We start from the raw sequence: 26,666 nt of genomic DNA, 5'->3' as shown, positions 1-26,666 counted from the left end.
CATATTCTCCATGCCCTGCTCAGCATGAGAGCAAAACATCCCCACTACACCAACAGGGCACATTCATGTCCATGCACATACAGATGGGGTGTATTTGTGGAGGTGGAAAATTACCAACTCTGTGTCCATAGGGAAAGAAAACACTGCCTCTGCTTCCCACCACCTACTGCAAAATAATAAAACATCTCAGGCTATCAAGACATACTATGAAATTACACCTTGTTAGTTAACAAGAAACACAGTAAACTCAAGTCAAAAGAAAAAAAAAATAGTGTTTTATTAACTACCACACTGTTATAATACACTTTAAACGTACAATAAGGTAGCCTTTAAATTTGAGGTGGTTTTAAGAATAACAAATGAACAGATTTCCAAATGTTTGTAAATAGGTGAACTGCAGTAATTATTGTTGTACATTTTTTGAAAATGGTATAGCACTTACAGACTGGCTATATAACTTCATTTTGTACATTTTCTATAATTGAAAATATAAACAGTAATTAAAAAATAAAAAGAAAATTCAGCATAATAAAAAACATATATGTTTATCAGTTAAATGTACTGGATACATACAATTTTTAAGGGAAGAAGCAAAAAAGGAAAGATGGCTGATATTTAAATGCAGATTGACTAACCAAAAACTAAACAACAAACAAAAACCTCATAACCCCCCCTAGTTCACTATGACTATATCCATATGTTTGGGAGTATTGTCAATATGGAAGTGATTTTTGTTTTGTATTTGCATATGTTATATTTTACTGGTAATTTACATGATGGCTTTTTAAGGCCCTGGCATACAGATGGTTTTTTTTGGAAAAAGATTTGATAAAAATCACTGCTGAGACGCAATACACCTTATTTTTGGTCCTCCAATGTTCAAAAGAAGGGATATACTTCACTATAACATCTGCCTTACCACCCAAATGCTTCAACCTATACATATTTATTTTTCTTAACATTTTAAGCTTTTTAAACATTGGTTATATTGCCCACCTTGGTTATTGAAAGAATATTAACAAGACATCATTTTGGCAAATTAAATCTTAAACATGGCTTTTCAATAGGATTTAAAAGGTGACTATCCCTAGAGTTCCATGTTAAAATGTAGTTTGCAAAATCTTACAAGAGTAATGCTTAAAATATTGTACATAGTTAACCTAATTAAAATAATTAGCTTCAAAATGACAAGTTGATGAGCTAAGTAAAGCCTACACTATGTAACATTTGCTTGGAAACTTGATTTGTCAGTTATGCATAATAAAAATTCCAGTCATCAAGAAAATTACAAAATTTCTTTTATCATAATGTGATTTCTTTTCACCCATCAACTTCTTTTATCTTACAATAGATAAATACCAACATGTTCTCATTTTTTTTACACTAAACCACACAGGATTGATGCATTTGGTTAGACTACCATTTCCATCGTTAAATTCTTTTTTTTTTTTTTTTAATATAACTTGGTAAAATTTCTTCTCTTCTAGATTCCAAAAGTACCTACAAAACCCATGCAATTTTACCATTTTAATATACTATGGAATATCATACAAAGTAAGGCATTTCAGTGTCATGTATAACCAAGTTACTGTCAATCCAAAAATTTTTGCACATCAATAAAAAGATATCTAAGAACTTAGGAACAATATTCTTCTCACTACTGTATAAAAATAACCACAATTAATAGGTATCTTGTGTAATATTTACTCCATTGTCTCGTTTCCCGAAACTGTGACAAGCTGTAAAGGTATTTCAGTGTTGGTAAGAATATCCTGATTGCTGGTGCCAGATGTATTAACAGTTCCTATTCCTGAAACAGAACCTTGTTGAATATTTGCAAGGATAAGTGTTGTTCCTCCTGCAGTAATCAAAGTATCATCAGATGTTGCTTCTACTGATGCCAGCACTGTACTGCTAGAGTGAATACCTTTTTTATTCTGATGTGTTTTAATGTGTTTGGCAAGATGGTCACTTCTCATAAAGCGTTTTGAACATTCTGGACAGACAAATTTCTTCTCACCTGTTAAAGAGGAAAAAAAAATATTCAAGAACACTAAAAATTAAAATGAAACTTACTGCTTTTTAGAGACAGAATTCTAACAAGAATTATACAGAGGAAGAAAGTGATCCAACATTATAAACTTGTGTTTTATATTTCTTGACACCCATACAAATCCTTTCTATAAGAACCATTTTCATTTTCTGTGTGTCACTGAGTTTGGGGAGATCTTTCAGGCATGCTAAAGAATATAACCAGCTCATATCCTCAGGCTGCTAAGTTTCACTGCAATTATTACCAATAAATAACTTCTAGGAGGAGAACAAAACCTACCAAATGATGGACAGGGAAGACTGCATCACCTAGAGCAGAATCACACTTGAGACTGACACACTAGATCATAGGGTAATTCAAGTTTGAAAGGACCTCTGAATGTCTGTGTTCTGAGCTCTTTCTAAGCAGCCACCTATGAGATCAGATCTGAGGAATTTATCTAGTTTTCTTGGAAACTTTTAAGGTTGGAGGCCACAGGAACTCTATGTACATCCTCTTCCAGTGCCTGGCTATTCCCACAGTTAAAAAGTTTTTATTTATAGCTCTTCTGAAGCCTTCTTATTTCAACATACATCTGCTGTCTATTATTCTTCAACCAATACACCATCAGGGAAAGTAAATGCTTTCTTGAGGGTGCATTATTTGCACCCTCTCTTCTAACTAGAGAATTACTACTAAGTTCCCCCCTGCCATTACTGCTCTCTTTGTGCATCTGAATCCTACAGCCTTTCCTCAAAAGGCAAATGTTCCAGATCATCCTGAATCATCTAGGTCACTCATTAGTAAACTCAATCCTGTCATCAATGTCTTTCTTATATTGGGTGCTGAAAACCAAATGTCACATTCTAGATGCAGTCTAGCCAGAAGAGGGGAATAATCCTTGTGACCAGGGCTTTTGCTACTATTGATACAACTCTGAGCATCCCTGCTGCTGGCCCTTGATCACATTCTACTTGTCTATCAAGACTCCTGGGTACTTTTCAGTAGAGATGTTTCCAACCTCTCCATGCTTAGCCTGTGTTACCCTAAGTGTTAATTCCATCCCAGGTGCATTACTTTGTGACTATACTTGATGAATTTCCTAGGATTCCTGTTAATCCATTCCTTCAGATTCCATTCCTTTTAATGGCAGCCTTGCCATCAAGTGCATTGACTGGTCACCCCAGTTTGGGGTCATCCACAAACCTAAGAAGGTTAACAGAAGAACTCTGTTAATTCCTCCGGGTCAATGATAAAGATTTTAAAAGAGGTCAGAGGATAGATCCCTGCAGTTCTCTACTTTTTACTGGTAGATAGATACACCAGGAGCTATTAAACACCCTCTGAACTGGATCATTCAATTCAGCTTTTATAAAAAACCATCAATCTGTCCATCCAGCCAATCTGTAACATCCCAGCTTGGATTTAGCATCCAAAATGTCTACACAAAAGCACACCATTAAGAACAACATGGACTATTTTTAACAGACATCCAAAGATATTTTTCTACCCAATGTAAATGCTCATAAGCACAAAAAATTATTAACTATGGGTTTTTCAAATACTATGATTTTAAAAGGCATCCTGTTGAATGCAAATGTGGATTTAGTTTGTAATAAAACAGATAAAACAGACAACAAACTAACTGCTCCTTGATAAGGTGGAATATCTACATTCACTTATTTTCTTTGTATTAGACAGAAGGAGAAATGTGAACCTGAAGTTCCTAATCGCTGGTCTAACCATGAAACTAAAAGATGCAAACTGATGCACTATCACATGTTCTTCTTTGATTCTAGGAATGATATCTAATCCCCAGGCCACCTCATCCTCTTTTTTTTCTTATTTAGGTTTTAAGATAGAAAAAGAGTTGAAAAACTGGTTCAAACAAATGAAATGTACTGCTGAGCCTGAATCAAAGTATTCTGATTAAGCTACATTAAACATTAGCTTAAATGTCAGTTCTAAATGAAGAGGTAGCTGTTTTATCTCTTCAGACCTACCAACGATTCCAAAGTGTGTAAGTATCAATAAGATTTAGCTGATTTTGGAAAGATCACACTGCATTAAAATCAATCCAATTCAAAGATATGTTCTCCTCTTAAAAGTTATTTATCCAAGCTCAGTCCATAGCACTCCTTTAGTTAAATACACCAGAATCAAAGACTGGAAACCTGTGTGCGTTCTTCGGTGTCGCTGGAGCTCATCACTGCGAGTGAACCTTTTGCCACAGAACATCCAATTACAAACAAATGGACGCTCTCCAGAATGCCAGCGGAGATGAGCTCTCAAATGTGAAGTTTTCCCATACACTTTGCCACATCCTGGTATGTGACAAATGTGTTGCTTCTTTTTTCCCAAGTTGGAGCCTCTGTTTAAAAAAAAAAGAGAGAGAGACACAGAGATTATTCATTCTAATACATTCCTCCTAAATACTGGTCATGTACATACATGAGGCTACACATATCACAATGGAGCTGCAAACCAATCCAAGCAGCTTCATGTTTTTGTTTCAAATAAAAAAAATAGATTCCAGTACACTCCATAAGAAGCTGGAAATAAATTCAATAATGCTATCCCAACTCCACAGAAAATGATAAATTCAGCTGTGTGTGAAATGTATGTATAGAAGCATAATCTTTAAGAAGCATTCATGTATATGAAGTTGAAAATACAGTTATCACAGCAGTTTGTACCACTTTGATGCTGAAGTGCCCATATTTTACATTTCTCCAAGTTTCAGGTTTTTACCATATCAAAGATAATTTTGGCAAAGAAAAACATGAATTACTGCAACTGCCAAAATGGACACTGGGGATTTTGGCAACTGGGTAGAGAACAGATGGGACTTTTGGCATCTTGGGGAAACCTGAGAATCAGTTTGGGTTTTGAAGACAAGCATACTAACCTGAATGCTTTCACTAAAAGAGGTGGAAGCTGATCTTGCTGACATTTAAATGAATTCCTTAGTTTTTCAGTTAAAAAAAAGAAATCCATCACAATGAAGACAGAATTCACAGTTCATACAATCCAGAGTAAGTTTGATGCTTATTTTAAGATGATGTCTCACTGAAATGGCAGGTGATCAGGGGAAGCATCTGGTACAACAGCCTAATTTTTTTATTTTTTTAAAAATCAAATCATGATTTATTTTTTTTTAAATCAAATCAGAGAACAAGATCAGTCTGGCCAGTGCAGTGCATCATGACTGATTTTAGCCAATTTACGTGTTTGCTACTGCTGAAAGGGGCACTTGAGGGAATAGGTGTGGCTGACAGCACAGCTATGTGAATGGTAAATGCTGGTACAAGGGAGGAAATTGGAAAATGCAGCCAGGCATCAGGCCACCTTATTCATCAGCAATGTTAACTTAGAACACTTTAAGTGGATTCTGAAATCACAGTCTTGGGTGATCCATCCTCCATGACTAATTATACAATTTTCAGCTGCCTCCCCAGGGCAATTTTTTTCTTTAAACTGGGTGCTTTAGCTTCTGGTTTACATCTAACGAAGGTTCAGGCTTAAGTGCATACACGCTTCAAGGAGCTAGCAACTGCCTCAAGCATTTCTGAACATGCACAAAAGTGAACTCACTCTAAAATCTCACAGTGTCTAAAGGGGATTCCAGCCTAATCACATATGTGTACCTAAAACATTACAGACAGTCCAGAAAAGTAAGGAGATAAAATCCCATTAAGTCCTAGAAGATGTTTCTAAGAATTCTCAATATAGAGCAATCTTCATAGTGCTTCATTAGTCATTTTGTCTCAGAAGATAAAAACATCATTTGTACCTACTAATTACTTGTCATGACAAATACAATTTTTGATTTCAGAACAATTTCAATGGCAGCAGAAGAAGAGTCCAGAAGGCTTTTGATCCTATTGGAGCAGGATGATTATTTGACACCTCACACCTTCTCCAAATAAACTCTAGTGTCTTCCCTTCCACAATAATTAGTACAAATAATTTGTAACTTGGCATGATATAGTACACAAATTGTACTATAAAAATGAAAAAAAATTTGTACAACAAAATTCCCTTAGAATAATGTTAATATTCCTATGTCAATCATTTGAAATTGCTTCACTGCACTTTTAGTCTAGACTGAAGGAAACCAAGGTTCAACTCATGGTCATTACTGTGCATAGGTGGTATAGAACATGTAATTCTAAGCACCTCACCTAACTGGTGACAGAGTTGCTTAGCAAACTCCAAAGGTCCAAGTGAGGGTGAAGTTAAGAATCCACAGAATGAAACCCATGAGACTACTGTGAATTAGCAACTAAGTGTATTTATTCTATACAACTTCATATGGACATCTGCATGTTTGCTTCATGTGTGCTCTAAACTGACAGGACACAAGCCAAATTCTATCTGGACACTCTGCAGCTGTGACAGTCTGGCACTGTGCCCTAACACATCATGCTAAAAGGCCTTTCTTGCTGCACTGCCAGTAGGCATCATAACTGAACAGATGTGTATAACTCCAACCTAATCCTTGAGTGGAGTCTTAAAAACAATTAATATTGAAGTATTTCCATAATACATTTTAGCTTTACAAAGATTGGAAACAACGTTTCTCAATAACCAGGCAGACTGCCACAGTTTCAGCAGGAAACGCCTTCATCCACTGAGAAACTGGACTTTATATTCACTAGTATTTCCAGCAATAACAAAGTATTTCAAGGGTAAAACACAAACTTATTAATTATTTTAAGAATGTGGTTTTAGAGTTACATACCTGCAGTGGTACTCAGAAGCACAGCTCCTCTATATATCAGACAATAGTAGTTATATATCAATGTAATTCCAGATGTAATTGTTAGGAGGGTGAACGGATGTAACTAGATGTAACTCAGAGGAGACTAAACTTTCTACTTAACTTCAGACACCTTAACTAGAAGCCTAATAGATTGATTCTCTGGAAACAGTCATCCTTTGAAGCATGTGTGTCTCTCTGTCCACTTGCTTATTTCCCATTTATTATATAAGCTTGGGGCTAAAAGGTGTTAATTTACAAATCTAATACATCATCTTCTTCCTTTCCTACTTTCCCTCCCACCAAGTAAGGCAAGAATAATTGTGGCTTCCCACTTCACAAAACTGGCACAAATCCGAAGACTGCAATGCAGTTCAATTTCAAAAGCCAACAACAAAAAACAGAAAACTTCTCAACTCGCTTCTTAATCCAGAAAATAGAAAATACAAGAAATATGAAAACCAACACTATACAATAGATGAAATTATGATGAAGTCTGAATATGTGAAGCCATTTTTCTTCTCCATTCAGAGCATAGAACAACAGGATTAATTGAGTGAAACACTATTCAGCTTCTTCACACTAGTTTATAGTACTTTTCTTGTTTAACTAGATACAGATTATTTCTATACTACGTTAAATACAGAATTAATCATTTCTCCGGGGTTTTTTTTTCCTCATCATGGGTACTGACAACACTCACTCACAGTCTCTAAGCAGTTCACAAACAGTAATGGCTTTATCATCTAAATGTTTTGGTATGGTGAACCTGAACTAGTACATTCACTTTGTACATCCAACTATGAGGTTGGAAGAGATTACGGCCAAAATTATCAAACACCCACCAACCTGAGGTGTCAAGGTTAATGTAGTAAAGCATATTTTCCCAAGAGTACTGTAGACATTCACCATCTGCTCAATTAACTTCTTCACAGGAATGAACTCAGTACTTCAGTGGAAAAAGTGAGGTATATAGATCTACATCTCCAAAATTTCAGAGCCCTGTTGCTGCAGTCCTGTGTCTCATTCCCTAAACAATTCCCAATTTCTGCAATAAGTGAAGCAGGTGACAATCCTTACACAGCCCTGATTCATTCCCTGTGTATCAGCCACCCCATCCACCAAATGGCACTGACGCCAGAGGAAAAAAATAGTACACAGTCAAGTAATTAGAAACCAAGTGATAATGTATATGCACAAGGAATTAAAGTTGTCCAGTTATCTTAACTAAGCATTTGTTCAATTTTAAATTTTGCAACTTTAACACCATTTTAAGAATTATTACAGCTATCTGAAAGAATTTACAAAAGCAAATGTCTTACTATTTGAAACTATGCAAATCATCAGTAGAGTGGAAAGACAAATCAAAACTCAAGGGATAAACAGGTAACTCTAGCAGCTATGGAATATTATCAACACTCAAATATTCTTTCAAGTGGGCTTATTGCTTTCTCCTCAACTCTGAAGGAATTCTACATTCTGGTGGGAAAGTTGCTTTAGCAACTGTAAACACTTTCACTCTTTTCTGTTTCCCTACCATTGTCTCCTTCATTATCCTGCTTCTCTTCCAGTTCTAATTCTTCTCACATCCTGACTTCTTGTCCTACTTTTCCTAGTTACTTTGTATGTTAGATGTGTCCAGGCCTTCCTTTACAGTGGATTTCAGATTCTCATCTATCTAAACTCTGTTGTAGCTCTCATCTCAACTCTTTCCCAAAAATCACATATCTGAGTTTTCAGTCAGACTACACCCTTCTCCAGACTTCCCAAACCATCTCTCAAAAAGAATCTTTCTTGGGCTGAAACTTTAAAATTTCATTTTATAGCAACTCCACTCAGAAGAAAGAGGATTTTACAGTACAGATTTCTAAATTAAAGCCACTGCAGTTTGGAATAGTGCACGAGGAAGATTCAACACCTGGAATCTCTGTTTCCTAAGAGTACAGGCAGTGCAAATCACATTTTCAGAGTTTTCTCCTGAAATGACATACATGTCAACCCAAGGTGTATTTTGGGCAGATTTTCACAGCAGAGCCAGAGTTCACCAAGAACTTAGAAAGGTCTGTACCATGTTGCAGTGAACTACACATAAAAATTTAACAAGGGGAATCTGATGGATGAATATTTGCTGTATAACCTGCAGATATTATCCCCAGCTTTGCTGGTGATGTAAATGTATCAGAGTCTTCTTCTCTTAAACACACTTAATACTTACCAGGCATGGCTGCCTGAGATATTACTTCCCTGTGTATGCAAGGCAGGTATCTAGAATATGCAGCAAGAACTGACAAGAGACATAACTCAGCCAGTGCTATTAGATCTCTTAGTGCCACTGGACACGGACAGGTTCTTTAAAGACATTTTACTGATTTACACTATAGCTCCCAAATAAATAAAGATTTCAAGATTCAAGAGTGAAGAAACTATTATCAAAATGGACCAATTTTAGTGTATTGGAAAGAAGCCCCTGCACAATTCTCTCAAGCACAAACACAACTAAATGTTTGCACTTGTAAAAGGCAGCTTATTACCTTTCCCTTTCCATATCCACAATCAAGACATTTAAAATTAAGTGTTTGGAAGTATAATAAAATTTTCAGAATAAAAAAAATAGCAATGTTTTAATGAAATGCACAATAACAAAGCATAGGTTCCAATGCAACACTGAAATGTAATGAACTGGAACTTAGCACCTCTTTCTTAATCAAATCTCACTAACTTTGACTGAAAACAGTTTGAAATTTGTTATTTCGAGTTATTATACAAACCTTGTTATATTACACAAACCTTGCTTTTCCTAGGAAACCAGTGAATAAGAAAACCAGGAAAACTGTATTTTTGTAACACTCTAAAGCAATTGAACTGTGGAAAAAAAATGCTCAATCACTGAGGAAATGCAGGAACATAGGATTTAATCAAGTCCTTGACATATGAGAGGAAGCCAATCACAGATGTGGATATTCCAAAATATTTCATTTTCATATTTTTAGGGCAATGTTCTATCCCACTCACTTGTACGAGGTGACATCTAACTCCACATTTTTTCAACTAATCTCAAAGAAGTAACCCAGAAAGGATGGAATAATCTGCTTTTTCATCTGCAAACCCCAAAATTAAAGTGGTAGTCCTTTATGGCATAAACTCCTTTGCATAAGCCTCTAGTTTCCTCTCACTGCAGACAACTGCTGCTAACAAAAGCTCATTTATTTTCTTGCCCATTATTAATTTTTCATCATTATATGTGTGATATGACACTGAACTTTACATACCTTCCACCACCTTCTTTGCAGTTGGGACATGTACATGCTACTCGTCGCAGTCTCTTTCCTTCCTGATGTGGTTGGTCCCCTTCCTCATCTACGACCTGTACTCTCAAATGTGTCAGATCATTAGTATTCAATGTAGAATCACCACTGAGCTGCCACTCTTCTGGATCAGGATCCTCTTCTTTAATCCTAATATCTGAGAAAAAGAACAAACACAGATCCGTAAGTAGCCCATTAAACAGACAGAAAGGAAACCATAACAATCAAATCTTTTTATTCTTGAGAGCACTATGTCAGTCAAAAGTCAACATTCTTAAGTGCATTCTGACATTGCTTCTGTGCCCTTGCAACCTGTATTTAAGAAGTTTATCTTGCTATACATTTTCAAGTTGAAGATAAGCTATAACAAAATATCATAGATTAAGTTTGAACTCTTCTTGGTGAGGAATGCTCTCACCAGGAGAATACTGCTTGCTTGAAACTTGGGAAAAACTGAGGAACAAGAGGTTGGACAGAGGTTGAAGAAAATGTAAACACATGTTTCAAATGATCCTGAGTAGCCATTTCTGTTTCCACAGCATTTCTGAATTAGTGTCACCAAGTCTGCCTCTTCTTTGCACGCATGTAACAACATGCAGGACTGTCCTGTAACCTACATCACTGATGTAACTACAGTTAAAGTAATTCTCTAGGAAATCACTGCATTGGGAAGAGAATTCCAGGTCAAAACCAGGGAAGTCTAGAATGTTTATCTGGTTTGGCTGCAAAAGTCAGTGTTAGAAATTAATTTTGCATCAATGACAGGCTCTGAGCTGTGGGAATCCAGGAGCAAGCATACTCACATCTGCTGATTTTTTACACACGTGGTACCTACTGTGATAAGCTTGCCTAAAGTCACCTGCACACTGAGCTTCACTGTTACTATCACAAGTTCACAATTTCAGACAGCACCATAATAAATATCTTTCATGTAAAGATGTAGAAAACCTGTGACGACTTTGGGTCTTCTGCATGAGCCACCAAACTATCTTTCCTAACAAATTAAGCTATTTTCTGAGACTCAGCTGAAAAATAACTTCATTATCTGTATGCCATACATAAAATTAATTTTATATAAGCAAACATTAAACCACTATTTATAGAATTACCTTTCAAATAACTACTAAGTATACTAATACATTCATTTAGGGAAACTCTAGAAAAAAGCAAAAACCTGATTAATCTTGCACAAAAGGGCACATAATAGGAATTTAAATACAGCAAGGCAGCAAGGCTGCCAGCACAGGCCAGTCCAAGCCTCCAACCAGTTTTTTAGGACTACACATTACACACTATACTCAAAATTCTTTTACCAATCAAATGTAGCACAAAATGTACACTGTATAAATTCTGGTTTTATTTAAAATAAGAATTAAAGTACTGTAAATAAAATAACACACTGTTTTAAGAAGGTAATTTCAGTATGATCTCACTAACATTAGACAGTGGCATATAGTGTGCCTGCAAAGTCAGTAGCTGAATCCAGTTAAGACTGCATACACGTATTTCAAAAGAGACATACAAAGATGAATGGAACAAATTAGGGTATGGATCTGTGCTCCCAACATCCAACTCCACTACTGAGGTAAAACATTCCATATGATTTCTCCTATTACACTGACCTCCTGAAGTCACACTCTAATGAGATACACCTAAGAGTAGAAGCATGTCTAAAAAGTTCATTACTGCATGTCAGTATCCATGACATTCTATGCAATGTCTGTTCCACTTCACAAAATTCTGTCATGAGTTCCTTCCATTTTTTCATTAGTATCTCTCTATTCCCAGTTTCTTCCAATCACCACCATTACCCATTGCTGCAGCAGCACAGAGACTTAGAATAGTTTTATAATGATAGATACATAATTGGGAAATTTATTGGGGAAAAAAAAATAAATAATAATAATAAAAAGTAGAACACACAAAACATTCCTAACAGTTGAGGACACTGGAGAAGACAACAATTTGCATAGATATACAATAGCTTATAGCATTATTCTAATAAATGCAAAAGTGAAATGAAGATAAAGTAGTACTGTATTTTTAATTTTGTGCTGTGCTTTCTGGTTATCTTGGTAAGGCAGAAAGTGTAGCTATTGCTTTAGTTATTAATCAGAAGGGTTATCTTCTACTCCTGGCACACAGAAAAGTACAACAGAAACTGGCAATTTACAGACTGGACTTTTTAATACTTATCTATGTAAATTATACTTTAAACAAAACACAATTAAAAGAAGTATCAATAGATAAAGTGTTTATATAGCTTCTCCAGGATGTAGTATAGCAGAGAGTGGACTGCATCAAAACCCACAGTGAATGTGATTGCCTTAAATGAGGACCTCAGAACCAATGAGTCTGTTGCTCTCCAGGTAGGTTTTACATTATTGCAAGAGATAAGGTTAAAATTCCACCACTACTCTTTGAAGGAGGAGGAGTGCCACTCATGAAGATTCTGAAAGGGCAAACCATGGAGAAGAGCTACAGAGTAAGTGCTGTCCAAACCAATGGAATTTGAGATTATGAAATTCATGTAGATACCAGATACTACGTTTCTCCCTGGTGTTCTTCTAGATGTGTTCCATTCTAATTCAGCCTCAGATGAGAGAATTGATATCAACTCTGCAAAGAAATAGGCCTAAAATAATTTATATAACCCCTGAAGTCATGACAAGCTGATGCAAACACTAGCTAACTTAATGCAACTTCTGTGTTCTACCAATGGCAACTTCTCTGTTCTGTCACGGGCTAAATAAAGGTTACATTTTCTTCATTACTCTTTTATTTCCATGCTTTCAAATTTCTATATGCCCTTACTTTTAAAGTTTAAGACTTAGTTCTAGGTAAGCATGTCAAAACTTTTGACAAAGATATTGTTTCAAACTGCCAACAGATTCTGAAAAAACATATATTGTGTTCAAGTTCTGCTTCCTGTCTGGTGTGCTAGATTTGGTTTAGGTTTGGCTATTCCAAGGTGGAAACTGGGATCTTGGTGAACAATTTTGTTCCAAAGGTAGTACTTCATAGTCATAGAAAGCCCAGAGCTGGCTACAATATGGAACAAAATTGAGTGTATTTGGCATATAAAAACAGTAAGTAAAAGATTGGTTTAGTGTTTCAGAGAAAAATAATTAAATTAGGATGAAACAATGCAGATGGAAATACAGTTTATTCTTGAGTACATGTGAACTATAATAAAATCTAGTGTGGAAACACTGTTGCCTACTGATATACCCAGGTCATTTACCTGCTTCTCCAGGTATCAGATGAATGCATCAATTAAGCTTCATTTAATGTCTTGGTGTGTTTCAACCAGGACTTAGGAATACATTATTTTTCTTGATCTATGAAAAAAATTATTAGTTTGCCCAAGAGCCACAGAAACAGGGATAAACTGAGAAGGGAAGAGGATGTAGATTTTTTTAATGTATCTGCCTTTGCAGAATGTCACAAAGGCATACTAGTACAGTTTTACATTATAACAGTCTGCAAACTGCAAGCTTCTAGTTCTTAGTTTTCCTAGATACTGAAAGCCACCCTGCCCTTTTACTCAGCCAAGCTTTACAAGGTCTTGAACTGAGAAGCAGAAATATGGTCTTTGAACTAAAAACAGATTTGCACCAGCATTGCACATACCTTCCCACCTATTTCCTCACAGAATCACAATTTGATTGCCATTTTGATTGTTTCTTATAGTTTATTTTTCCAAATAGAAGCTTCCCTCTCCTCTCTACCTTTACCATGAAAAGAGATGATAATTTCCACTTCCTTTCCATCTTCTGTTGTTTTCTGTTTTCTCTACAGTTCAACCCACATTCCCTTGGAATCTTGACTCATCTTGCTTTAATCTCAAGATGAGAGGAAGCTTTTAATAAAGACATTTAAATTTCTTAAGGCACTGTTCTTGTTTTTTCCCATCTAAACTGAACTATCTAAACTAAACTCCTTCTACTAGATGACCAGCTGTTGAAGTCTTTCAGACAGGAAACTCAACAGAATTAATGATTTGTACTCTGATTTGGCCCCCAAATCTAAATCTGAATTTAGACATTTTTATTACACAATAAATTACAAAGCAACATAAGGCACACCACAAAGCATCATCTTGAAATACCAGTGAACCTCAACTCAGAAGACTGTCATCTAGTTTCAATAGCTCTAAATTAGATTTTAAGTTTCTGAGGAAAATGCAGTACCCAAGCCATACCAGCAAAATGATTAAAAATACAGCAACAGATTTATTTCCTTGCAAGAAATGCAACATAGTGTATCTCCAAGTGATCCTATAATTATTCTAAAGCAAACATTGAAGTATTTAAATCATGAAAGTACTTTAGCCAGTGCTACCACAAGGAACACACTATGCATTCAAGGAACAGTCACTTGCCCTACAGTAACTGAATTCCCTTGAGATGTGCTCTCTTACAGATTCAACATTCTGGATTTTTATAGACAGTAATGCCTGCTGTAGCATACGCTTACTTTTTCTGTTCTCACAGTTGAGAATCTAAGAGGTTCTAACTAAATAAGGGGAAGAAGAGTCGATCATGCTAAACACTGAAGAAGCCACAAACTCCAGAAATATGTAAGGAAAGCAAGAGGACACAGAGAATTCTCTGACCAGCAAGGCTAAGTATTTCTACATAGAAAAATATCAGACTGCTACTAGGGTCAGACAACAGAATTGTCAGCAGTAATTCAGAAGACAGAACTGTTAAGTAAGTGTTTCTATCCTGTATTTAGGTAAAAGCCAAGTAATTGTCTCTACTACTAGACGACAATGAAAAGCTTCCCCCTGACAGTAAGTCAGGAAGATGTAAAAACCAAAGCAAACACTTAAAAAATCAACAGATTAGAATAATTTTAAATGTTTAAGAGAAGGCTGAAGATCTCTCTGCAGTTTTAATGCTGCAAGCCTTTGGCCATGTGAATGCTCCAGTGGGTTATAAAAAAGCTAATACTGTGATAGTACTGAAAAAGAGTAAACAAAGACTCAAAGAAGTAGGGACAGAATTAGTGCACTCAAAATGCGATTATGTGAACAAGTAGATTAAAACCTATTTTTTTAATTTAAATCAATGATGACACTGTTGTTGATATAATATACTTGAGAGTTCTGCACAGCAAGTGTCTTACTAGGATACAGGAAAACACTTTGATTAAATGAAGTACAAAACATACTTGGAAAATATGAATTAAATACTGGCATGAATTTTAGATGCAGGCTGAGAATTACCATTTCTCTATGATAAATTATGATGATGTCCTTGACAATGTGTATTTTTATCTCCTTTATCTCTTGAAATTACTGCCTTTTGAAAAAATATGAGTCTTCTACAAGCAGTAAAAGACAACCCACCTACAACCCAGCCTGATCTTCAAGAGGGCAATCACAACTAGTGTCCTGGTGAGTGCTCCTGGCATTATAAAAAGACTGCCATTGCCCTTGATAGAAACTTCAGATACTTTCTATGACCCAGATGCACTGACAAGTTTGGTTCTGATCTCTGAGACCTCCTGCCAGAAGGTCCAAAAGGCAAGAAAACTGAACAGAACCTGAAACAATGGCCCTAATATGCTAAGACTGCAAAGACAGAAGACAAGTTTCCAGCCTTCTCCTTAAGTTGTAGCAGTACTGGACATAAAATCCCTTCCCTCTTTCACTCCGTGGACCCTTGCCATACATCCCCACAGGTGTATGAGAGTTTTCATTTTGTCTCAGGAATATCTTATAAAAAGGGTATTTGAAAAATGCAAAAGGAATGTGTACCTGAAACTGGGTAATATATACTTTTGTGAACATCCTGAGGATACCTGAGACTAAGGTAACTCAAGCTAACTTCCTTAACCTTAAGAATCTATATTGCATCCACAGACACCCAGCAGACACATGTATTTACTTAGGAGTAACATAGATGCAACAAACTTTCACCTCACCACCACCAGCTGTAAGAAAATTCACTAATAAGCTCTTGTGGAACAAAGAGCAGAAACACCCAGAAAGTACTAATGCAGAGGAAGGATCCAACAATTCCGTATTTTTAAGAAAGTGAATCTATTCCACAACAATAGATACTGCACTAAAATTTAACCAGACTAACTGAAGTTCCGCAAACTTTAAGTGAGATAATTTACTATGTGCTGTTATAAGCATGACTGTGAAACACATATGAGCATGATCATCTAATTCGTCCTCAATTTATTAATTTCCTTTGAAAATGATGCTAAAATAAGGAATGTAATTTAAGCATGCTGACAGCAAACTATTTACACAAGATTGGTACATAAATAGCTCTAATTCCTGCACTAACTTAAATTCATCAGTTTCCAATTTAATTTTCATATTAAAAAAGCAGTGGGGAGAATTGTTTTTAACTGTTTTGATTTTATAACATGCAAACTAAATGCCTCAAATGAAAACTGGATAGCCGTAGACAGATGTTGTCAGATGAAAATATTTACTTAACATCATTGCTTCAGTTTACTTTATGCATAAGACTTTTTTATTTTTTAATTCAGATTCTGTTTCATAATGATACCATGGCCTTGTCTCAAAGTCGTTATAAAGAATGCCTTTAAAGTAAAAACTGCATAATTAAAATTAATAAGGTTAAAAACTGAAACTTGAAGAGAAACAATTAAGTTGTGCAACACTGAAAACCAGCCAAAACTTTTTTAAAAGTTCTAGATGCCAGAAGACAGCTAAGCTTTAAGTAGCATTCTGCACTACCTCATCAGAAGCACTAAAACATTGAAACAACCATACCAGCAAATAAAACTGTGAATACTTAATTTAAAATTTTTCTTTGTTTCAGCATTTAGACTGTTTTAGGAAATATATTAGACCAAAGCCTCACAAGATACCAGCAGATGAAAGAGAAATTGTCACTTTGACAACTATTTACCTTGAAAATTGTCAGCCAATGTTTTGGTCAAATTTAGAGTGGCTAAATTACTCCGGCATGACAAAGACGTCAGATTCCGGCAGGATTGGAATGAAGTTGCCACCACAAACAGCCAACCACTCCCACTCACTATCAACTGGTTATAAGTTAGCAACAGGCCTGACTCTAAAGTCAATGGCAGCAGGCAGATGAGTCCTGAAGTAGCTGTGTACACTCCTGCAGAAGAGGAGCTGGGAAGAAAGATGCAGAAGTGAAGACCTCAGTTTTGGAGTGACAGTTCCATCAACTCTTGAAAGGAATCCCTTTGACTTGATTCCAGCTGTAGACCAACCTGGAAAACTGTTTTTTGGGTAGGAATTTTTTTTTTTCCTATTTAAATAAATGAATATTCCTGCTGAGTGTGTCTGAGTTGATAAGAAGCAAAATCCATTCTCAAGCCAATGCTACTTTCTTTCTGGTCATTTGCTAGTGTCTTCAGGTGCTACTGCAATGGTCAAAAGAAGTATATAAAAAAAATTATCCAGCATCCTATAACAAGTTGTGCAACCTATATGAGACCTGGTAAAATTGCCATTTTTTTCCAGAAAATAACCAGTCCCAAACTGATTCAGCTCATTAATAAATTACCTGAGACACTATTACAATTAGAATTTGATTAACTCATTAAGTTTCCTTCAACTGGACAATGGCTTGGGGGCAGGAGGAAAATCCAGTAACTTAAAAAATTCTTCCAAGCTGACAAAACTTAGAGGATCAGAAACATGAAGGCCAAGTTCATACATTTCCGTTCCTGACAGTTTTCCAAAATAAACACTACATTGAAGAAGAAATCTATATAAACAGCTAATAAAAAACTCCACCTTACTTGACCAGGCAAGACACTAAAGAGTAATGTGAACTGTGCATGTAATGGCTCTTTTTGTTACACACAATGCAGTATTTTATTACAAACTGCCAACAAAAGAACTAGACTACTAGAGAGCCTTCTCAGGTTTAATTTCCTTTCAAGACCAGAAGACTGAAGCCAAAACACAGGTGAGAAAGTTATCTCTCTGCCAATGCTTAATATATACATACTATTTGATACAGCTTTTTGCTAGAAAAGCAATGTTGAGGTGTTTCAGCTGTGACAAACCAATACCCTTCCCTTGGTCACCACAACACTAAGCACAATGAGAAATATGAGCTTTAATAAACATCCTAAGACAAAACAAGCTTGGCCAAGACTTTTCAGAACAAATTCACTGCAATGTAGGTCTATGCACATGTATGCCGGGTAGAATGGACATTTTGGTAGAAGCGTAATTACTGGACATCTTTCAAAGGAAACTGTACATTTACTGGACAAAGCAATTAGTTTTGTATTAGGGTTTCAATGGCTTTCCATTATGTAAACAAAATGTAGGACCTAAGTAAATACATTTTTTCCTCTCACACACTCAACAAGCACAGTAAAGATGTCCTCTGCTGCCTACCTGGGGAGTGAGCCTTGGAAGAACATCTCTCATACAATGGGCTGTAACAATGAAAATCCAAAACATAACTGTTTTCGCAGCTACACTGCTAACAGAACAAAGTACACTATTTGAACTTCAGATAATTACCAGCCATCTCTGACAAAAAACTAGGAATATATTCTTTCTATTTTTGTCTCAGGTAGACAAATTTTCTTAAATGAAAACAGAAAATACAGCCTGATTCAGTATGAAAGGAGTGCATTATTCAGCTTGGGGGAGAAAATACAGGGAAACCCTTCTTATATCTTGCTTCAAAGTTTGTTGGTAGATGGCAAAAAAAAGGAATCAAGTGCCTTCACACCATTTAACTTCTCTCATTCTTCTGCCACTTCCACTTACCTTCTTTCCGTTTAAAATTAAACTGTTTTTCCTTATTTGCAAAACAACAATATGCTTTTGACTGAAAAAAAAACCCCTATGATTTCATAATCTTCTTTTAATTGCGTATTTATTCTCTAACCTGAAGAAAGGTTGTGAGGGGTTATAAATAAGGAGGGGAGAAACAAGAAACACCTCTGAAAAAGATTCTCTCAGACAAAATAGCAGATGCATATGGAAAAGACACTGGAAGTCAATCAAAATAATTCAGTCTGATTCTGTCAGAAGTAGTGTCACACTAATCATTACTGTGGAAAAGTGAGTTTCTCCTAACATAAAGGAAGGACCAATTACATTCTCCCCCAAACTTAGGGAACGGCAGCTTTAATACCTTTCAATCCATTTATTATTCCTAGACAAGTAGGAAAAATGTCACTATAAATCTCCATCTTATCTTTAATATAGCCAGGTGTTTATAGCAGTGCACTTCAGGCAATAGTTTCTACTATTCATCTAGTACTTCTGCCTACTAAATCACATTTCATATATCCCATTTAGTCTCTTACCTTCGCATGTGAAATTCCTTATAGGAGAATACAGTTAAAGAATTCTTGATGGAACTCCTTTACATTTTATTATAAACCACCACTGAAACATTCTTGAGAACAATCAATAGGCAAAATGATACATAGCACAGATCGGACTCAACTTCTTATGTGCCTAGCTTGTTTGGGGTTTTTTTGTTTTCTTTCTCCTTTTTCCTTTCTATCCTTCTCCTCAAGTTTCTGCTACATTACTCCACAAGCAATACCATTAGCTACAACATCCTATACCAAATATAAATCTCAGAAATAATCCTCCTTTTATTAGCCAGAGAGCTAATAATAATAATTAGTAAAGGGCTCTTTAGATTCTGACATTTGAGTTGAGCTGTATTAACATGCAGAATATATGCTTTTTGTTACTGATGTCTATACTCTCATAGGTAACAATATGTCATGGAGGCAAACCAAGACTTCCTGTTGTCACTGTAAACAGTAAGAATCAAGATCAGACAGAGGAGCAAATATTGTGAGCAGAGCACATTCCTTTGGTGCTGTTGCCTTCTAGCCAAGAGTAGGCTTATCTAGGTCTGAATAACATTACCTGATGGTAAATTCATAATACCAACTCCAAAAAAAATTAACAAAAAAAATCCCAGCATACTATTTTCAATTCAAATTTTAGATTTCAAATGGAAAAGCAAGTTTCTTGACATAGAATACAGCAGTATCAGTAACTATATAGGTATTATAATTAGTAGCCTTTTGAAACAAAATTCAGCAAGTCTTCTAGGCATGTTTCACTTAACATTGCATTCTTCTCACAATCTTAAATAGACATACAATAAAATACATGCATGTTTTGTTTAAATATTTATTATTCAGTATCTTGATGAACCAGAGGGCTGGATCACATGGAAATAGTAAAACAGTGATTCACAAGCTATTTTGTGCAAGAATTCCCTCACAAATGATCTCTACTGCTCATTCTGCCCCTCATAACTAGCCTGGGCACAACCCAATAATGTGTTTAAATGGCTTCTGGTACAGCAAAATCTCCTAAACCACATTCACCTCTCAATCTTTTTGTTTAGGTAGTATGCCCTGAAATTTGGAATGTACTATACCAAATTTAACCAAAAAAAAACAGGCATGTTTATTTTTTCTCACATTAAAAAACACCTGTTTTAAGAAAATATTTCTTCTCCACTGAAATAAAACTGTGATATTTATAACTAATGATTGTACTTTAAAACATAATGCAAGTAAGCAGTACTGAAAATTCACGCATATTCTTAAGCACATACTCCATTTTGATATTTGCATGCTCGTTTCACTGCTGCTTACACGAGTTTCCTACATCATAGTAATACTGATAGTAAATCAGTAGGAAATTAATTTAACAAAAGAGCAGATGAATAACAGCACCTCAGGGGGTCTGAAAATTTGAAGGGGAAAAAAGTTGTATAAACAGAAATATTGCGATTTTCCAAAGAAACTTCATCTATTCAGGACTAGAAAGAATGGGTATGTCAATGATACTGATGCCTTAGACGAGAGGCAGCTGATTTCCCCCTTTTCAATTTAGTATACAGATCTTCTCCAGGTTAAGACCTTTAAGCACAAACACTGAAGTGCTGTTAACTAATAGGACTACTTGGGAGCTACATGAGCTCATAATAAAAAGAGTGAGGTAGGACTACGTTCTACAATTACAGTTTCTAATGGAACAGCAGTTTGAAATAAAATCTATCATCACCATGTTTAACCCACTGTGTTTTGTAGGCTTCAATAGCAAGACAATGATGTTCTGATTATCACCATTTAAACCAACAACATGCAGTAATAAAAAAAAAAATCTTTTGCAAAAAGAGTAAAATAAATACCTGCAGGACTGCCAGCATTTTCTCCTTGATGCAGCTGAATACCAGCAGAATCTATGGAGTTTACTGTTACTGTCTGTAGATTTGGCAATTGAGCAGTGCTTAGACTAACTGGAGTTGATGTCAACGCACCACCTGCTGCAACTTGACCGAGAGTGAGAGTCTGCACAGGGGTCAGAGTTATTTGTTGACCAGGTGCATTCTGAATTTGCAAGTTCTGCAAGTTCTGAACTCCTTGCACTTGAAATGTCTGCCAGGTTATCTGCCCAGAAGGGGTCACTGTTTGTGCCTGAATTAAGAAAGTTCCAGGATTCAGCTGCAGTTGAAGATTTTGAAGAGCCTGTTGAGATATACTTTGACTTGCTTGAACACCATGGATTGTCTGTTGCGCAATACCTTGTACAATCTGGGCTTGACTGGTTGGCTGCTGCGACTCTTGTAGCTGTATGTGTTGTACAATTGGCTGTGCTGTGGAGACCTGAATATTCTGAGCCTGTGTGTCATCAGAGACTGACGTCTGGATGTAATTTCCCTGAAGATCAGAACCATGAACTTGACCGCTAGTTGTGGTCAAGTCATTTGCATTTTGTTCCAATATACTTGAACTGTCTATGGTAACGGGCAATTGTGATGAAGATGACGTTGGCACAAATAAGTCATTATCAGTGGCAGTTTCTGTAATTTCAGGAGAAACTTGCTCACCAGTCCTTTCAGAAGTATCTGAACTATCCATGGCCTGTCCGGTATTTATCAAGTGCCCATCTGCATTAATGCCTGCTGTCATGGTTTGAGAACCACTGCCGAGTCCCAGAGAATCTAGATCAACACTATTAATGGGTACAAAAGTAATATTTCCTGGCAGTCCAAGAGGGACGTTAGCAACCACTTGTGCTTGGCCAGGGTAAGACGAACCACCAATTGCAACTCCCTGAACCTGGACTTGACCAGACTGACCAGATAAGATATTCTGAATATTAGCTGAAGATGTTCCAGAGGCAATGATGGTTTGATTTGAGCCAGGAATGATCTGAATTTGACCGGTTTCTTGATTTATACTGCTATTATCAGAAGAGGCTGCAAAGCCAAGTTGAACCTGCTGACCATCCGCTGTCTGGATCTGGGGTATTACTTGGTATTGTACGTTAGACACTGTACCATTCGACGAATCTGATCCTGGTGCAACAGAAAAGATTTGTTGATTTTGCAAACTCTGAATAGGAAGGACATACTGCCCACTTGAAGTTACTGTGGCAGCACCTGGAATCTGTACTATATTACCAGCTTCATCCTTTATAGTGGTAGGAGCTGCAGACAAGACCTCCCATCTGTTTGGAGCTCCAGCTAATTGCACAGAAGCCAAATCCCCTGTCTGAATAAAAAGAAAAAAGAAAACAAAAAATTAAAACAAATGTCGTACAGATTATGTGCTAGACCAGTCATGCAATTCAACACTAGATATTGATACACTACTGGAAAACATGCAGTATAGCTCATACAACCATCAGCAATTGGACCAAAACTATGAAATACAGACTTTAGAAGCGATCTAGTGCGTAAGTCAGGGTAGGCAGCCTGTGGGTCATGAGCTGCACACTGTTCGCGAACATGTCAAATGCAGCTCCTATGTCATGGCTATGTCAGGTGACCAGCAGCAGGGTTATTCTGGTGGCAGGGCTGTTGGGTAATCCAAACCCCTGGCTGTGGGAAGGAGGGAGCTGGCAGGGGCTGCTGGAGTTCTCATCACCAACTTACCCTGGGACTCAGAAACACTCTTTGCCCAGCTAGGCACCTACTGCAGACAAGTGGAGCAGTCGCCGTGAAGCCAGTGTTGCCTATATCTCCTGGAGCTCCACTGCCTTTCAACTCTGTTTTATATTTGTGCATGCTGCAGTATACTCCCAGCAGTACAGAGAATATTAAGAAGTGATGTAGTCACACAGTTGGAAGATAGGACAACCTCAGTTTGTTACACATAACACAAAGCTCTAGTATTTATAAGCTTGTAGGAGTTAGTTTCACTAAGGAAAAAGACTTCTAGACTAAGAACTTTTACACTGAAAAAATTTTTGTATTAGTCATATGCATCAGTTAGGAGGGGGAAAAAATTATCTTCATTAAGTTGGTACAACAGAAAAGGCCAATGTTTCAGAGCAGACCCCAGATGCTTAAAGAATCTATTATGTATTTGGTTTTAATTCAGTAAAGAAAAGGTAAATTGCACTTACCTTTCTTTACCAAAGCAAGCTTTTTCAGAATAGAGTATTAAGAATTAGATTTAACATCTTGCAATGCTTAGCACAGATTTGTATAGTAAACCAGCTTGGTATTGTAAATAACCATTAATCTAAAAAAGATGAAGTAAAGTTTCTCCTTACCTGTTCTATCATACTACAGTAAACCAGTGGAGTAACTTAGTATTAGCGACATGTAACTCACTTGTCTTACAACCAATTCAGCCCCGTGAAACAAAACTGTCTCTCTGGCAGAGTCCAGAGGACATAGGAAGAAAAGCCCTGGTTTGTCCTGCACTCATCTTGTGATCACTCCTAGGAGGGAAGTTACCAGAACATATTGCAACTTTTTTCTGTTGCTGCATTCTGACTCCTTTTAGAACAAAACCAGGACATGCAAAATACAGCACACATCTAATTCTTTCCTAACATAGCACTAAGACCTAGCAGTCTGAAAGAATCCTGCAGTATGCACCTGAGTGAATTTAGTCCACAGCGTTAGATGGGACTTTGCTAGCTTCACATTCTTATCTTATTCCAGCCCATAACACTATAATGCTTCCATGTTAAGGAAAAATAACATATTTAAGTCTGAGTACTTATTAAAAGACGTTTTACTGTGCTAACCAAGCTTCATTTTCAATAAGGAATCACATATCATGGTTTTAAATTCTTCTCAATAACTGTAAAAATCATTATTGTGCAAAAAACCAAAAAAATGCTAGACTCCTTCAGCTCTCAAAGACACAGACCATTGACTCTTATTAAAAGTTGGACTCAGTGATCCCTGGGGATCCTTTCCAGCTCAAAATAATGTGTTTCATAAGTGATACATAATTTTTCAGGTAGTATATTAGTAAATAGATTCAGCATCACCAAAACAAAACTAATTTCATGGCCTTAATGCTTCAAAGGAAAAGAAACCGAAAAAGGAGAATAATAATTGTCTTTTATTATTTTCTTTTCCTCTTATACTGATCAACCTTTCATTTAAAAAACGTATTTAAATTTTTTATTCTTTCAAATTCATAACTTATGATACTAGAATAAAAAACATGTAATATTCCATATCATATCTTACTTAGAAGAAGGCAAGTTCTATTTTCTTCTGCTACCACATTAGCTTTATACACTTGTGTTTAATATTGTATACACATAGATACCAATTGCTGAAATGCTACTACGAAAATTCATAACTACTCAATTCACAAGCATATAAATACCTATTAACTGAAGGCTTCACAAAATATCAAAAGACCTATAGAAGTCATGGGTAAACATCAGTCAGAAAATACCAAAAGCAAAAATATTATTGTTATGTTTAAAGTGTGTCATTATAAAATAAATGTATAATATAATGAGCTGATAGCTGTTAGAACAAAAGAGAAAGGAAAAGTAAACCATTGCAAGTCTAATTTCTCACTGATTGAAAACTATGTACAAACAAATGTTGAAAGCTTAGGTTAAACTGGACTGATCTAATTCGCAGTAACATGTCTACTCATATGTAATATTCTCCACAGAAATACTTCAAAGGGAACCTGTCTCCTTTGTGCTCCTTCATGATATGGAAATGACCTACTTTATTCTTCTTCCAAAACATATGTTGATTTCGATATTGGCATTTTCATGTTGGGCACACATCTCACGTTTTCATGATCTAGTGAAATCTTCCTTCAAATCCTGCTCTGTAATGATTTTAGCACAATAGAGCCACTCTTTTAGTAGATGCACTTGTCAGTCCATGGAGAAATTCAGGGCAGCCATGCATGAGGATTTGAAGCTATGCTACACATACAACATGAAATGCCTGTTATTCATATTACTCTTACAGCTAGCTATATCAGACACCACCAGCTGAATCATGTGGAGGGAGGAGCAAAAAGAGGATGAGGCTTTCAAGAAGCTCTCTGGCAGCCATCAAAATTACTAGCATTGAAGCATAAAAAAAAAACAACGTATGGTAAAGAGTATTTGAGGGTGATCTCTAATCTCAAATGGTCATCATCAGCCTGTCATAACAAGATTGACTGTTATGCCATTTCACAAAGTCTGTTGAGACAAGATATTTCTTGGACTTCTTTTCCTACTAACTAAAGAGTAATAAGCTTTCTTTATGTCCTTAGGCAATTAAGCACTTTTGTAGTAACTCAAAAGTTCTGCCACTGATATATGAGCAGCAACATCTGCAGCCCAATAGCTTACTGAGCTTTATATTCAAAATACACCGGTTTGTTTGCTGTCTCATCCATCCATGGAAATTATTTAGAGGGTAGAGACAATGCAACAGTTTCCTTATCAACTGATACTCAGGCAGCAGTTATTTGGCAGCTGTTCCTTTAAAAGAAGGCTGGGCTCTTTCAATCCAAAGACTGTTTCAAGAGGAAGGGACAAAGATCTGACGGAAGTTCAGCACTACTCAGCCAAGGAGGAGAGAACAGGAAGCAACAGGGAATTCACTGGAAGCAGCATCAGGAAACAAGAAAAAGAGACAGGAACAGAGCAAAGAGAGTAGCTGACACAAGGCATATGATGAATTAAAATCAAATGATATGTCCACCTAAAGAAAGGTCAAGTACCAACAGAGTGAAAGCAACAACCACTGTTCAGCCTGTCTTTTGATTCTTTAACAGGCCTTGTATAATTTCCAGTAGGTAAAATAAAGATATGTCTCTGAGAGAAGTCTCATCGCTGAAGAATCATGAGCCATGATAAATAAAAATATAGTAATTGTCTTGTTCAATATATTTAGATAAAATTACAGCAACATTAAGTCAAATGTGGAAGGAGATAAGAGAAAGAAGATAAAATACCTTTCAGAAGTGATCGAAACCATACTGAATGATAGGACTTTAAAAAAATAAAATATGCTTCACCAAAGTAAAATGGAGAGGAGGAAAGAGGAGAAACACCCCTGAAAAAACTGGTATCTGTTGTAGACACCTGGATCTCAACATGTCAAATGGGCACATGTCATTAGCCATCAGTATTTTATCACTAAAGTCTACCAAACATTTACCTGTGCTGGTGAACTGCTTTTTACTGCACTTTTCAAAAAGTCATTTTTGCACCATTTAGTCCTGGAGCAAAAGCATCAGCCAAACAACCAGAGGTGGACAGATAATGAGTCATGAGCTCCTAAACATTTAAAAATCACACACCTAATGAAGAAGA

The 26,666-nt window shown here is 36.3% G+C and overlaps 1 protein-coding gene across 3 annotated transcripts in view; it reads right to left on the bottom strand.

Moving 5' to 3' along the window:
• Positions 1 to 252: 252 nt before the first annotated feature.
• Positions 253 to 26,666, bottom strand: part of SP3 (Sp3 transcription factor) — a 33,552-nt gene continuing 7,138 nt past the window's right edge. The window contains exons 4-8 of one of the 3 annotated variants that reach the window (XM_033515959.1): positions 22,540 to 22,630; positions 21,265 to 22,434; positions 10,064 to 10,256; positions 4,207 to 4,403; positions 253 to 2,020 (exon numbers count right to left, since the gene is read on the bottom strand). In XM_033515959.1, the coding sequence (XP_033371850.1) occupies positions 1,704 to 2,020; positions 4,207 to 4,403; positions 10,064 to 10,256; positions 21,265 to 22,434; positions 22,540 to 22,630 (1,968 nt within the window). In that variant the 3' untranslated portion in view covers positions 253 to 1,703. Of the gene's footprint in view, positions 2,021 to 4,206; positions 4,404 to 10,063; positions 10,257 to 21,264; positions 22,631 to 25,074; positions 25,111 to 26,666 lie in introns of those variants that run through there. The other 2 variants (XM_033515960.1, XM_033515958.1) reach the window with 2 other exon arrangements.

The sequence above is a fragment of the Parus major genome, chromosome 7 (genome assembly GCF_001522545.3).
Source record: "Parus major isolate Abel chromosome 7, Parus_major1.1, whole genome shotgun sequence".
Taxonomy (NCBI): Eukaryota; Metazoa; Chordata; class Aves; order Passeriformes; family Paridae; genus Parus; species Parus major.
Note: the sequence above shows the minus strand (reverse complement) of the source record. Positions and strands in the feature narration are given on the sequence as shown.